This window comes from Ursus arctos, unplaced genomic scaffold, assembly GCF_023065955.2.
Source record: "Ursus arctos isolate Adak ecotype North America unplaced genomic scaffold, UrsArc2.0 scaffold_34, whole genome shotgun sequence".
Classification (NCBI taxonomy): domain Eukaryota; kingdom Metazoa; phylum Chordata; class Mammalia; order Carnivora; family Ursidae; genus Ursus; species Ursus arctos.
Window position 1 is genome coordinate 11,971,460 of NW_026623030.1, and position 15,970 is coordinate 11,987,429.

The 15,970-nt window shown below is 50.4% G+C and overlaps 1 protein-coding gene across 1 annotated transcript in view; it reads left to right on the forward strand.

Annotated features, from left to right (window-relative positions):
• Nucleotides 1–1,079: 1,079 nt before the first annotated feature.
• The window catches only part of OSBP2 (oxysterol binding protein 2), a 164,769-nt gene continuing 149,878 nt past the window's right edge, over nucleotides 1,080–15,970 (forward strand). Inside the window, exon 1 of the mRNA XM_048221377.2 lies at nucleotides 1,080–1,756. Within this exon, the coding sequence (XP_048077334.2) occupies nucleotides 1,080–1,756 (677 nt within the window). The remainder of the gene's footprint in view (nucleotides 1,757–15,970) is intronic.

The following is a 15,970-nucleotide window of genomic DNA, read 5'->3' on the forward strand; positions in this document are numbered from 1 at the left end:
ATGGAAGGGTCTGGGTGGGAGGCCCGAAGCCAACATTTCCACTTCTATTTCCCATTATTTGTGGTAACCATCGACCTTTCCCTTTAGGACAGTCTTTAAAATATTTAACCTTTCTGGGATGACAGATTCCTTCGGGAACCTCATGAAAACCATGGACCTTCTCCCTAGAAAAACGCACGGACAGATAAAACTCTGCAGACGTTTGCAGAAGCTTCACAGACTGCCAGCCAGGATTACCCAGGGATATCCAGGAGGTCCATGTTAAGAACTCCGCTTTTAGATGTCCCTCGTTATACTTAAAACGCCCAGTTTACAAAAACTCTTTCTATATTCGTTTTGAGAGTCTGAACTATGTCGCCACTTGCAGCGAAGCGCCGAGGCGGGAACTAGAGGCCAGCTTGCTCAGGACGTGGAGGCGTTGGTGACTTTGGCCACTGAGCCTGATCGTCGGGGTAAGGACCCATAGACGGAATGGCTCCCATGGGGGGCGGTGGGCGTCCTCCTCAGCTTTCCGCGTCATCCGGCTGGGCCCCACTGCTTGGGGCGCATTTCGTGGTTTCTGAGCGCGGCACCTGCTCCTCCACACCGCGATCTCCTGGGTTTCGGGGAGCGAACCCACCCCGGACGCGGGAGCGCCGGCGCTGGGCCCGGCAGGCAGAGCTGCGCTGGGAGCCGGCGGGCTCCGCATTCATCATTGTTCCCCCAGCGCCTGGCACGGGTTGGGGCGCAGGCAGCGAGGGTGGCCTAAAGCGCGCCGTCCCTTCGGCGTCGCCCGCCCGCGAAGCTCTAGCGCCACAGGTGTTTCCAGGGCGCCTTCCAAGGGCCTGACCTGAGCCGGGCTCTGGCGACGCAAAGGAGGGACAGAGGTCCACGTCCGGGCCGCTGCACGCGGGGAGGACAACAGTCGGCTGGCGCTGGCTGCTCGGGGCGCACGGGGCCGCGAGGGGACCTGCGCGCGCCCCCGCCCCCGCCCCGCGCCGCGCGCTCGTGACGGCGCCCCCGGCCCCGCCCCCGCCCCCGGCCTCCGCCTCCCGCTTCCCCCTCCCCGCGACTCGGCCGCGCTCGGGTCGGCGGGCTCTATGGGGAAAGCGGCCGCTCTGTGCCGAGGCGGCGGCTGTGGCGGCCGCTCCCGCGGACTCTCGTCGCTGTTCACGGTTGTCCCCTGCCTGTCCTGCCACACGGCGGCGCCGAGCATGAGCGCTTCCACGCCCGGCCCCGGGCCGGAGCCCAAGCCCCAGCCCAAGCCTCAGCCCCAGCCAGTGCCGAAGCCCGAGCGGCAGCCGGTGTCAGAACAGGTGTCGGAGCCAGTTTCTGAGCCGGTGCCAAGACTGGAGCCCGGGTCTGAGAAGACGTCTGAGCCAAGGCCAGAGTCCAAACAGGGAACGGAACTGCTGCTGGGTTTGGGGCGGGGGTCAGGGCCCGGGCAAGAGTTGGGCTCAAGTGTGGGGGCTGGGCCCTGCCCCAAGGCCTCATCAGAACAACTGCCGGCACTGGGGCCAGTAGTGGGGAGCTCGCCCTGGACCAAACCTGAGCCGGGGTCGCTGCCGGCGTCAAAGCCCCCACCCCTGCTGCGACCCGGACAGGCGAGGACGTCTCTTGGGGTTCCAATGTCAGGAACTGGCACGACCTCCCCTGCGCCCAAGGTCTTACTGCCTCTGGACAGCTTCAAGGGCTGGCTGCTCAAATGGACCAACTACCTGAAAGGCTACCAGCGCCGTTGGTTCGTGCTCAGCAATGGTCTGCTGTCTTACTACAGGTATGGACGTGTCACACCGGGGCATCTGAGGTCGGAGGGTGGCGATGCTGCAGTGATGGTGACAGAGGGTGTCTGGGGTTGGAGGACACTGCCACTAGCCTAGGGATGTTTGGGAACAGGGACTCTGTTCCAGGAGAAATAATATCTCTGACCAATCTCCAAGGGCTGGAGGCCCTGACCTCTGACAGGGGAGCCCCCTGTGGACAAGAGTCTGACCAGCCCGGGTTAAAGGAGTGAGTGGGGAGGTGGAGTGAGAGAGTGATCTGGGGCCTCAGGGCCCCACTGATCTTGGTGGCACTGGAGCCTCGGGCAGCCAACCACTGTCAGTTCCCCCAAAGTCTTTGATTCTGGTTCAGGAGCTAAGGGTGCAATCACCTTGTTCAGCCCTTGGGACCCACTGTGGGAAGGACTGCTTGTTCCCCCCCTCAGCTGGTCACTTAGTTTATTTCCCACTTTTCCTGACACCCTTGGTGGTCAGGCCGTGGGAGGGGCCCAGCAGTATGTATCAGATACATCACCTGAATTTTAGGGGCCCATCCTAGAATTCTGTGGAGAACTAGAAGCATCCCTCTGTCGCCTTCCTTACTGCAGAAGCAGCATGGGATTCAAAACTGAAGCCCAGTGGTGAGATAGCTAACACTGTCTGCCCGACCAAAGGGAGGAAGATGCTGGAGGCTTCTCTCCTTTCTTACGGGCTAGTGCCTTAGTATTTTTCCTGGGGATGGTTGGATCTCTCCGTGCCATTTGTTGAAACCTGAGCCGACATCAGAATTCCCTGAAGGGCTTGTTGAAACACAAAGTACTTGCCTCCCTGCCCAGTTTCTGATGCGGTGGGTCTAGGGGAACCTGGGCTTTGGCATTTCTCACAAGTTCCCAGGTGCCGTTGCCCCGGACCACAGTCTGAGAAGCACTGCTCCATTGTCTTTGCGAACAGGAGGGCCCTGCCTTGCTGTTTGGTGAGACTCAGGTCACCTCGGTCACTTCACTTGGCCAGGCAGTATCCCTTCAGGTCACTCACATGGGGTTTGTAGGATCCTTCCTGGCCTTTTTGGAACATGGCTTCTGGAGGATGGTTGAGTCTATGATGCCTCTGGAAATTGGGGAGCTCCACCGAATGTAAGTGATTGTTCCCACTCCAAAATGGGGATCACTGCCATTAATTCCTGGAAGGGAGAAAACTGACAAGTATTTCTCGCGTGTCTTTCTCATGTGGTATCTTGGTGCCCCTCAGCCCACGCGGCTGCGCCCTCCAGACCACACAGAACATAGCGTTCGTATAGTTAGGCAACCAAACAAGAAATGATTCTTTTCCAAATGGTGTTTTTATCCCACTTACCATTCTCTGTCAGGTGTGTAAACATTTCACCAAGACACGCAGTGATAGGGATCATCAGTGATTTCCCATAAATGTGTCACCGTCCACTTCATCCTCACAACCACACTGTGAGGTGGGTTCCAGGATTGTCCTGTTGTAAAAAAAGGGGTTCTGAGGTTTGACAGAAGATGTAGCTTGTCAGAAGTCACTGGCCCCATCGGCAATGGAGAGAGATTTTGACCTGGGCCTGCCGTACTCCACGGTCGGTGACTGTCCCAGATCTGTGTACTAATGCCCACTCATGCGCGCGTTCGCATGGTTATCTGTGTTTACCAGGTACTACTAACCTAGAGGGGTCAAGGTGATGTTTATGAGTATAGGGTCCCACAGAGCTGGTGGAAGCAACATCTGAGCTCATGCCCTTTTGTTTTATTCTCATCGAAAGAACAAAGATGTCCCATTTTCTTTTCTCTAAAATAACTGTGTGTAGACAGTTGGCATTTCAAGGTTATCTCAAATGTGCAGATTCTCTGGGCAGCAAGAAAAATTCTTATTGCTTGCTGATAAGGTTGTGGGGACAGATACTGGTTTGGGGGGAGGACGGGGGTGGGAGCAAGTTTCTTGTGCGTGTGCTTGCACAGTCCACCTCCGTAGCTTTGTTTTTGGGCATTTCTAGACTCCAGGGTGGGCAGAACCGTTGCTTGACTTGTCTGGGTGGAATGAATGATTCCTGACGTTAGGACAGCCCTGTGCCATCATTTAGTCCTATGTGAGTCTTTCCAGGAATATGTCTTCATTCTCATTTTAGAGGAAAGGAAACTGAGGCTAATAACAAACCTTCAGTGGCTCGCCCAGAGGCGCCTCACTTGTGTGGCTGGCGCCCAAATGCCAAGGGGGATGGGTGAGGCTCCAAGTGCAGAAAAGGAGCTTCCAAGGTGGAGCCCAAACTGCCACTTCTTCCTTGCACTCCTGTCGTGCCTTCTGGAAAACCCTTTGGTCCGCCCCTCTTTGTGCTTCTCAGCACTTCAGATGTTCAACATCGTTCTCCTGTCCCTGCTTCTGGTCTGAATCCCGCCTTCTAGCCCAGACAAGGCCATTCTGCCTGCTGGGGTCAAGGACGGAGTGCCCTCTGGGTCTATGGTTCATAGTCCTGAGGGCAGCAGGGTGGCTTATGGGGCTCTGTCTGTGCCCGGTGCTGTACACATGTGTTCTTTTCTTACCCTGCCTGGAACCCCAGCTCTTAGTGGTTTTTTTTTTTTTTTTAAATATTTTATTTATTTATTTGACACAGAGACAGAGAGAGTACAAGCAGGGAGAGAGGCAGGCAGAGGGAGCGGGAGAAGCAGGCTCCCCCTGAGTAGGGACCCTGGGATCATGACCTGAGCCGAAGGCAGACGCTTACCTGACTGAGCTACGCAGGTGACCCTCTCAGTGGTTCTCCAGGTGTGTGTGGCTAGAAGAGAGACAAGATTCAAGTGCTTGTGAGCTGAAGACAGAGTGAGAGAATTTTTATTCGTGATCTCTCTCCCTGAGGGGCCAGGTAGAGCCAGCTTTAACCTGTTAGGGTGATACGCCTGGTAGAGAAGGAATCAGAGCCCTTTCTCTCACAAGCTTCCCTTTCGGAGAGACCACTCTAATTTTATTTTACTATTCTTTTTTAATTAAGTGAAGCCTGGTGTTCGGAGAAATATCTTCAGAGAAAATGTGGGCACCTATTTCTTGTGCTCCCCTCCCCTCTCCCATCCTCCAGCCCGCCCCACTCCGAGGTCACCACCATCCCAAATTTGGGTCATTATCCTTCTTTCCTATTTATTCATTTTTATCTCATCTATATGCAGTTTTAAAAGCCCCACATTTTTCATTTCAACCATTTTTAACTTTATAAAAAAGGATATTGTACAATATATGATTTGGAGGGACTTATTCTGATGGCTTTATAACAGTCCAGGACATGAGCGTGTCATTTTTTTTTTAAAGATTTTATTTATTTATTCGACAGAGATAGAGACAGCCAGCGAGAGAGGGAACACAAGCAGGGGGAGTGGGAGAGGAAGAAGCAGGCTCCTAGCAGAGGAGCCTGATGTGGGGCTCGATCCCAGAACGCCGGGATCACGCCCTGAGCCGAAGGCAGACGCTTAACCGCTGTGCCACCCAGGCGCCCCACTTAAGCTTATTCTAAAGGAGAAAGTTCCTAGTGCCAACAGCTGGGCTTGGTAACAGTCCTATTCTCAGAATTAAAAAATGCTCTTTGTAAATATTGTCACATATAGAAACAATTTCCGGGGAGTATTGGTAATTGTTGGCAGGTTTTTACTTCTTTCCAACAATGTGCTAGGAATCTGAATAAATACAGGAGATGAAGTTCTTATTCCGTTGCTGGGATGCTTAATCACATGTCTGTTTGGACACAAACAGAGAATATGGTTTGTGCTCAGCTTTTTTTTTTCTTTTGATTGTTAGTTCCCATTTAAAAATTTTTATTTATTTTTTGTTTGTTTTAGATTTTATTTATTTTATTTGTCAGACAGAGAGAGAGCACAAGCAGGGGGAGTGACAGGCAGAGAGAGAATCAGGCTCCCAGCCAAGCAAGGAGCCTCACGTGGGGCTTGATCCCAGGACCCCGGGATCATGACCTGAGCCGAAGACCTTCTGAGCCACCCTGGCGCCCCTCCCATTTAAAAGATTTTATCCCCAGTTCTCATCTCTTAGGGAACATGCGATCCCATGAAATTAAGGAAAAGTTCCTAAGTGATGTGGGATTTTCAAAGGTATCGCTTCAGCCAGTCCTTAGGGCAAGAGTGTTCTATGCATGAGCTTTCTCCACATTAATGATAAAATTGATTTGGTTAAGCAAAATTCTGTTCTGCTTATACCAGTTGCCTGTCTGGCGACACTATAAACGACATTTGTTTCCCGGGAAACGATTTCAAACAGAAGCATTTGTTTTAATTTATTTGTCGTGCAGGTAGGCATGGCTAAGCCAGTTAGCAAGGAAGGTCTCGAAGAAATTAGCCTGGGTCTGTAAGAAAGAAGGCTTCCTTCAGTCAAGTAAGAGTGAACTTGGAAAGTCTTCTGGCTGAGGAAGACCACCGAACATTCGGTGAGCTGGGCCCATTGTGGGGTGGTACCAAGTCAGATAAGAGAAGACAGCACACCAAGACACCTTTGACTCTAGAATGGATCCTGTACTCCTTCTTCCACTGAGGCCACCTCTCAAAGGCAAACTCTCGTGGAGACGGGGGGGCCAGGAAATAGTAGTGTTCTCAACGTCACTTTAGATAATACTCGAAGGATGGAGATGGGAACCACTCTCCAGCTGCGAAGTGTCCCTGAGGATGCAAGTCTGCAGGTTAAGCCGCGGGGGTCTCCACCCTAGAACACGGTGGCCTTATCATATTGGATTCAGCTTTACTTTAAAATATCACCCGGCGTTTCATACTGTAAGACCATCAGGAGGCTGAAGAGGAATGCACAGGCCGATAACGCGTCCACATTTGCTTGAAGTGTATTTTCTTAACATTTGGCAGAAGGGTGTGGTGAGGAGGTCGTGAGTGGACTGGCAGCATACTTTGGGGGAACGCAGTACACACCAGTGTTCTTTGCAAAGTCTAGTGACAAGAATTGTAATTTTCCCCACCAAGCCCGCTCCTCCTGCTAACTTTTCTCTTTCTATGAATAGCTGAAAACCTCTGAGTCATGCTTGCTGCCGCCTCCTCCTCTATTCTGATATCAGGTGGAATTGTGAGCCCTCCCTGTCTTTCTCCTCTAGTCCCTCCTCTCCGTTCCGAGGGCCGCATTGTGGTCCAGGTCTGCCTTCCTCTTCCCGGGTGTCCCCGCTTCCAGGCTCGGCCCTGGACGGCGCATCCCCACTGTGGTGCTGGCTCCCCCCGCAACGGCCCTGGAGTTGCCTCGTCTTCTCCAGGCTGCTTTTTCAACGGTTGGTTCCCTTATGTTCATACATCCGTGCATTGGTTTTCTCCTGTTTGAAATACCCACAGTGGCCCCTGACTGATCCAGGGGCACACTCAGGGTGCCTGTGCAGGCATCTCCACAGACAGCTTTTGTGCCAAAGGAACACCATGGCCAAGTTCGGCACCTTCCTTGTATTCCGCGTGGAGCCTCGCAGGTGCCTTGCCGCGGAAATGTTCTCAGTAGCCTGGCTAATCTGAATGGAAGCGTGAGTGAATGAATGAGAATTGCCTGCGATTTTATGAGATTTCAGAAAGCCAAGTATGTTAGTGCCAAACTTGGGTTTTTCTTAATTTGTTTGCAGTTTCAAAAACTTGTTTGCTGGAATGAGATTGTGTCGGCTGAAGCCTGGAGTGCCAGAAAAGCTACAGTGAGGCAATGCAGATTATCTGGATATGTTATGTTGACAGATTGGACTGCGTTGAGATAGGCTCTTCAGTGAACAGTAGCCTCCCTCTGTGGTCCTGGTCATATTTCCATAGGGCTGCAAGTGTTTGCGCACATGGTCTATACAAACCTGGGAGGAATGGGGAGCAAAGGTTAAGTTCTTAAAAGGGCTTTTCTCGGTCTTATAGCTCCTTCAACTAGTTTCACGCGCACCAGAAGTTTTGCTTTGCATGCCCTCCACGTGCAAGACCCTGTGGGAAGCAGGCCGTGGATCAGAGGTGACGCCTCCACCTTAAAATGTTAGAGCCAATCGAATAACAGGCCCTCCTGTTATTCTGTGGGGTTCTCTGCAGGTGTCGGCAATTTCCAGGTCACGGTTTCAGTGAGGCGTGCAGGCCTGGAGCGTTGTTCCCCTATATGGAGGAAGAAGTGGGAGTTCACGGATGGCGCCAGGGGACAGCTCATGGACTCCACCCATCTCATGGTGGGGAGACCCCTCGCTGGGGTCCTGTGTCGGGATCTCCAAGACTAAACCCTCCAGGTTCCATAAGGAGCCAGGAGGACTCCTAGGACTCAGCATTTATTCGTGTTCACAGCTGTGCTTTATTACAGCGAAAGGAGGCAAAGCACCATCAACTAAAGGAAGAAGGGCCTGGGGTGAAGTCTGGGGAAAGCACGTGCAAGGGTCTGAGGGGCCTTTCCCAGTGGAGTCACACAGGACATGCTCAGTTCCTCCTCGGTGAGTTGTGACAACACGTGTGAAGTGTTGCCCGCCAGAAAAGCTCATCAGAGACTCAGGGGCCGTGGTTTTTACTGGGGGGCTGACCACATGGGCACCGTCCGCCTGGCACATACCCGCAGTCCAGACTGCCAGAACGAAAGCAGGTATTCAGCATAGACCGCGATTTTGTGAGAGTAATTTAGGCACAGTGAGCCACCTTAAGCAATTAGTGAGTTGCCCCCAAATCCAGACTCCCAGACGCCAGCCCAGGGCAAAGCTTTCAAAGGATAAGTGGTCTCAGGCCCGCTGTGTTACTTCTTTGCTGCATAGCTCCGACCTCCTTCCTCCCTGCAGATTTCAGTGATGTCAGGCGGGGGTAAGGGCCAACACCCACCCTGGTTCAGGGAGAGTGAGCGCTTACATTTGGTGTTGAGTGGCCGAGTGGCTTTTTACTGCCTGTCAGAGAAAACACATGCCCATCTTGCAGGGTCTGGGCATGGCCTGCCGCCCTGTGTGCTTGAGGGCCTTCTGTAGGGAGCCTCTGGCCACGGTGGTTGTCCCTTTATTGTTTCATAGACACTTTTGTCATCTACACCTTCCCTGCGAGACCCTTTGGTGACTTGATTTTGCGTCTGACTAGGGTGCACTCGCCACATGTTCTTCCTTCCTCGGCAAGTGCTCTTGCGCCTTTGATGGAATGTCTGGTGTGAGTTCTTCAGCTGCTACTGACCCTTGTGCCTTCTTCAGGGAGGATCTGTTAATCCAAGATTGGGGTCCTGATGAGCAGTCTGGAACATTTGTGACAGTAAGCATATACCAGCTCTGGTTGTATCATTTATCGAGGGCCAACAATCTCTAAGGCAGTGTGGGAGACGGACATGCATCATAAAACCACTGTGTGAAGGAGGAAGGGGAGGGGGAAATCCAGCCATTCGGTAAAAGGCCAGCTGGCTCAGACACAGTGCTGTGGGGGAGCTCCCAGGGAGCTGGGATTCAAGTGTGCGGCCCCCATGCCTCCTGTCGTCTTCTGGGGTCTAGTTGGCAAACTGTGTCAGCGAAGAAAGACAGGTCTGTGAAAAGGGTGTGGGGCTCCTTAACCCAGATCAGTGTCTGCTTATCGTAGGGGGAGAGAAATGCACTCCACTGTAAACTGACATACAGAGAGTAGGAGATGGTAAGAAACACCCTGAACAGAATTGAAATTGGCAGCTTTGATGTGTGGTGAATCACACATGCCAGGTGTCCCCACACAGAGATGTGGCTTTAAGAGGCTCCTTTCATAATCAGACACATGAAGCAAACTGTCGATGAGTTTCAGGGTCATGCGGGGTGCTCTAGGTTTCTTTCTTTTACACGGGACTCCTCCCCGCGTCTGTTTCCATTTTTAAGAGTCCCGATCACTAAGCTCCACTCGTCTTGACACCTCATCCCATGCTCAGCCACAGCTCCTCGCATTGAAGGCTGGTTTAACAATCTTGACTCACACCATTTGATCTGCATTGCTGGGCCATTGCCTAACCCAAGAAGAGGGCATATGGCATTGCTGAGCTCGCACAGGACACTGCCAGATTGTGTTGTCCTTTGAAGCTGCTGTAGGTACTGTCTCCCCGAAATACAGTGTGTGGCCTTCCTGGGCTCACCCCTCACTGCCCTGCCCAGCTGGGTGCCCCTTCCCTCTCTCCCTCTCTCTTGATCCCTGGGCCTTGACCCATCTTCTGCCTCGCTTGCCTTAGTCCCCCTCTGCACACCACATGCCCTTCAGACTCCCCTTCGAATTTCTGTAGTGGCCATCGTCTCAGCCAGGAGCTCCCCTCTTCATTGCTACAGACATCCTAGCTGACAGTCTCAGTTCCAAGTCATCTCAGAGTGAACCTGCCTACATTCCCTTGCCATGGGCTGAGCTGGCAGAACCATCTTTCCTCTGATGCGTCCTGTGCAGTATGTCATTTGGCCGCGCACCCTTAGTAGCAGGATGTTGGTTTGTCTCCCTCCTTTAGATTAACACCTGGCTCCTCCCCTCCAGAGCCTGGGGCTGTGTCTTCTCACTGTAGTGTCCCCTGGGTGCTGGGCATAGTGCCTTCTTCTTAGTAGATCCTCAAATTTCAGTGAATTCTTTTTTTTTAATAGAAGATACTTTGTCATTTTAATCTTTTTGCATGTTATAAAGACCCAACATACAGCCTGGACTATTGCAGTGGCCCGGGGGGAGTCACTAAATTGCCAGGAGAATCAAGTGACCACAGAAGCTACACATCGCCCAGGTTTTCAGCTCCTTTTCTGAGGCTTAGCCTGAGCCAAGGATATGTGACAGTATTGACAACTCATGGTACTCATTTGTATTTAAAACTCTTCGGTATGAAGAATTTTAAACACATGTAAGAGTACACAAGAGTGTATTAAACCCCTGTGCACCCGTTACCCAGTTTCAACAATTATTAACTTTCTGGCCAATCTTATTTCCTCTCAGTCCCCACCTGGCAATACCAATTCATTTTTTAAAAAAAGATTTTATTTATTTATTTGAGAGAGAGAGAACATATCCACAATACCATTGTTACACTAAAACAAATTAATAATAATTCCTTATTATCATCAAAAATCCAGTGTTCACAGTTTCAATGGTCTCAAACGTCATAAAATGTTTTTTTGATACATTTGTTCATATCAGGACCCAAGTAAATTCTACCCACAGAATTTTCCACAGTCTGGGTTTTGCTGACTGCATTCTTTTCGTGTAGGTTAACATGTCCTCCGCAGTTCTTTAATTTGACAGATGGATCTAGAAACTTGATCAAGTGATGATGTGTTCTTTCATCAGGAACTCATAGTGTCTGGTGGCTTCTTGGTTTGTGATGTTAGCTGCCGGTGACAATCAGTCTTCGATTAGTGTAATTCTGTCACTTCTTATTTATCAGCAGGAATACCTTCAGAAAGAGAAACCTCCCCTCATCTAGTCCTCTGGTTACTCAGGGGGTATAGTTCACACAGGAAAGGCAGAATAAATTCTCGACTCTTTCCTTTTAATCACAAGCTCTCAAAATCATGAGGTTTTTTTTTTTCTTTTTTAGAGATTTTATTTATTCGAAAGAGAGTGAAAGTGAGAGAGAGGGGGAAGCAGACTCGCTATTGAGCGGAGAGCCTGATATGGGGCTCGATCCCAGGACCCTGGGATCATGACCTGAGCCAAAGGCAGATGCCTAACCGGCTGAGCCACCCAGGTGCCCCCATGAGTTGGTTCTTATCTTCCAATGGTGACCAATCCGTTTTGCTTTCTCAAAAACGCTATCATTTCATGGATACAAACATGTTTGCTATGCTTCAGCCCACTGTTGTATTGCCCTCTGTGATGCTCATATCCTGCCTTGCCTTCGCCCTCGTGGGGGCTTCTTCAGTTGGCTCTGGAGTCTTTTGGATAGGACCCTGATGGTGTGGTTTCCTGTGTCTAGCTTGAAATCATGTTCCAGGCTCTTCTTATACTGTCTTAATCCAGCCCTGGAGTCAGTTAAGGTGCCAATTTCATCCTTTTTGGGTTTTTTTTTTTTAAGATTTTATTTATCTATTTGAGAGAGTGAGTGAGAGAGAAAAAGCTCACAAGCTGGGGAAGAGGCAGAGGAAGAGGGAGAAGCAGACTCCCCACTGAGCAAGGAGCCCAATGCGGGGCTCAATCCCAGGACCCCGGGATCACGACCTGAGCCGAAAGCAGACACCCAACTGACGGAGCCACACAGGCGCCCCCTCCAATTTCATTCTTTTGCATGTAGACGTTCAGTTTTCCCAGCACCATTTGTTGAAGAGACTGTCCGTTCCCCACTGAGCAGTCTTGGCACCCTGGCACCATATGTACAGGGGTGAAAATCAAACCCACTTAAATAACATCTGTACTGATTGGATAGGACACTGTGCCATTTTCAGGGTCCACCTGCAGCTCTGTCATCTGGGACCGTGGGAAGTTAATCCAAGAAGACAGACCTCTGAGTTCCTTTCCCACATCTCTAGGCTTCGGTAACTGGCTAGTAAGTCCTCCACTTACAAAACGAAGGATTGTGATAGCCTAAGAGAAGGTGGATGGAAATCAAAAGCAGGTTGCTGACAAAGACTGCTGACATGTACCTGCATGTTGGCACAAGAGGCTCCTTTTCATCTTCGATGTGTCCCAAACACATACAACCATGCTTATCCTCAGGGCCAGCCTCATCTCTGCCTTTCCAGGAGCACCTTCTGGCTTCTTCCTCCACAGTCACACCCCAGCGACAGCGGGCTCTGTGCACATCCTAATAGGGGAGGAGGTAGACGAGAGTCAGAACTGGATCCTCAGCTCACTTGTGCTCCTGGATCAGGCAGCCCCCAAGTAAATCACCCCAAAGTCAGAGGTTTAAAGCAAGGTGGTTTATTCTTGCTTGCATGTCTGCAGATGGCTGGAGCAGCTCTGCCTCCAGCAGTGGCACCTGGGACAGTCCTCTGCCTTGAACAAGTAGGCTGGCAGAGTCCGTCTTCTCCCCATGATGGTAGAAGTATAGTAGGGCGAGCAGAACAGGAAGCACCCTGGCTCGAGCTTGCACACCTTCACTCTGGCCCATATTCCACTGGCTGAATCGAGGCACATGGCCCCATCTAATATCAGTGGGGCAAGAGGGGACCTACTTCCCACTGTAGTGGGTGATCTGAAGTCCCATGATGAAGGGTGTGGATGGACATGTAATTGTAATTCAGGAGACACATTGGGAATTGGGACAAATACTTCGGTCTATCCCAGCCTCTACCCTTCCTTCCAATGATCACACTCGTCATCTATAAAATAAGGGGGCTGGACTGGGTGATCTGTGGGGCTCCTTTTAGCCCCAACTTCCTTGAGAATTTGATGAGGAAGCAATTGGAAGAGGTTGGGGGAGAGATGAGCTATCAAAGATGATCTCTGCCTGGCACTGGGCTTGGCACGGAAATGTCTATTGACTTGGCAGTTTGGAGATCAGAGTCCAGGCAGCAGGGAGGCTGGTGGCTGACCCTGTAGAGAAAGAATGGGCTACACTCTTGCCGAGCCACGGATGGGTGAATGCTGTGTTCCCGTTCCCGGTTTTGGGAGACGCGCAAGCCAACTAAGTGTATGTTGGGGGGAGGGGTCACCGTCTTTTGCTGCGTTGTTCACATGCCGTGACAAGAAAGACACCTTCCTTGAATTTTCCATTTTTAGAAAACAAAATTATTTTGCCAGTTGCGGGCACGGAAGTGATTTTCTTCTTCTGAGTCCTGCCGTTCTCCTAAGTTTACATTTATTTTGCCTGCCAGTTTACTGAGTCATTGCCCTCTGGAGATGGGATTAGGGCACTCTTAAGCCCTGAGCAGATTCCCAGAGTGCTTTCTCTCTCACTCGCATTTACTTGAGTGCTTCAGAGCATACGCTGCCTCTGCAGCCTTCTAGACAGTAATGGCTTCAGGCTGCAGGCCTCCTGCCTCCCGTCCCCTATCAGCCCTGGTTTGTACTTGGTGGCGATATGTCCTTTGTGTGCACATGCATCTGTTTGAGGGTAGGACCAGTAGCTCATGTATTGTCTGTTTCCTCCCAGAACAAATCGGTTTTCTTTTTTTTTTTTTTTTTTTAAGATTTTACCTATTTATTCAACAGAGATAGAGACAGCCAGTGAGAGAGGGAACACAAGCAGGGGGAGTGGGAGAGGAAGAAGCAGGCTCATAGCGGAAGAGCCTGATGTGGGACTCGATCCCAGAATGCCGGGATCACGCCCTGAGCTGAAGGCAGACGCTTAACCGCTGTGCCACCCAGGCGCCCCACAAATCGGTTTTCAGTAACTTAGCCAGATGCACACGGCTCAAGCAGGTCATCAGAGCCTGGGAAGCTGGGGAGCAAGATTTTCCAGCTCCCTGGGTAAGTTGCACAGTGTGGAAGAATCTCTGGTGGGAAAGGAATTTAAAAGTCATCCGATCCAACCATTGACTTGAAGTTCATTGACTTCTTCCTATGACATCTTTACCCCATTAGCACCAGCCTCTGAGCAAACCTCTCTGGTGACAGAGAGCAGACCTTTATCTCCCAAGACAAACAGGTATTCCTTAGATAACTCTGACTGTTAGAAAGTACTTCCTCTGTTAAGCTGGGTTGGGTTTCCAGGCAACCTCTGTCTTCATTGGGATGTTTCTCTGTCCCACACCACTGGACTTATCCCTTCCTCACAGCCATACTCTCCATCCTCAGAGAGAAGGGCTCAGTGTCCCTGTGTGTTTTCTTTCCCTGTGTAACAAATCAGCCTAAAATTTAGTGGCTTAAAACAATAACAAACGTTATCTTATGGTTTCTGTGGGGTCCAAATGCATGAGTGGGTGGTTAGTTGGGGGTGATTCTAGCTTGGGATGTCACATGAGGGCTGCACTTACCTGAAGGCTGGACTGGGACTAGGGGCTCCACTTTGAAGGCGGTCCACTTATGTGCCTGGCAAAGTGATGCTGGCTGTTGGTAGGAGGCCTCAGTGCCTCCCTCTGTGGGCCTCTCCAAAGGGCTGCTTGAATGTCCTCACAACATGGCAGCTGCCTTTTTCCAGAGAGGGTGATCCAAGAGAGAGGAAGCAGAAACCACAGTTGGTTACTTGGTTGTTTTTTTTGTTGTTGTTTGTTTTGTTTTGTTTTGTCTGTTTGTTTGTTTGTTTACCTTTTCAACTTTTTTGACTCTGTCATTTCAGTTACACAATCAGCCCTGCCAATGTGGGAGAAAGTCTCCAAACCTCTGTGGCCCCCACTTTTATCATCTATAAACAGCCCTACTTGGCTGTTTGAAACAAACCATGAGGAAGGACTTGGTTAATGCTTTCATAACGGAAAGGGATGTTTTGAACGTAAGGATTTTGCTAGTAGTAAATGCTTAACTAGTGAAAAGCTCCCGTTTAACCTCACACTCCTGTTTAACACGTATAGTCAAGCAAAGCAGAGCTGGATTTGCCAGAGAATGAGGAAGACCTATTTGAGGGCTCTTCTGGGTATAGCCAGGCTGTGGTCCATCCTTCTGGAGTTCAGGAGCCCTTCCACGGGGAGACCCCTCTGTGCTGACGGGGCCCTTCCCTTGTTCGGTCCAAATGGTGGAGGAGAGACAGAAGGTCTTACATTCTTGTTGGATTCTGTGGGGGCCCAGGAGAGTCACCACCCCATGGCAGAAGCCTGGACCTCGTCTGTTTTCTTCACTGGTCTGAACCTAGTGCCTGGCCTGTCACATTGAGTGAAACAGTGAACATGACAAGCAGGGGTGACAGTTGTTTAAAGCAGTCTCTGTTAGGGAAGTCTGTGACTGCCTGTGGTGTGAGGCCTTCAGTTTTGCAGGCTGCTGTCATGTTGTGATAGGAGTTCAGCTGCCATTTCTGCTTCGCTTGAAACGTGGTGGGAGTCACTTTTACATAAGATAATTCCATCTAATATTAATATCAATGTGCATAAGACTGGAGGCCATGAAAGGAAGAAGTAGAATTCCTGAATAAATTATATGCCTCACCCTCAGATCTGTAAGTTTGTATTGTAATCTGTGCATTTAAATTTGTAATTGGCCTCGGTGTGTTAAGATTCCATCCAAGTGTTTCCTTAATTGACTTCTAATTTGTGGCATTTCAGTCTTTTGCTTGGCTTGCTAACTGGTTTTCTTTTTTAGAACCTCCTTTGCTTAGTGTAGTATTTTTGGGGGTATGTTTTAGTGCTGCTGAAATTTTAAGCTAACAGATCACTTGTAAAAGGAAGAATCTAGGTTGCTGGAACATTCTGTAGATTGTGGCTACAGCTAGAGAGATTGTGTGATGATTAAAAAAAAAAAAAAAACAAATCTGTTCAACCATCC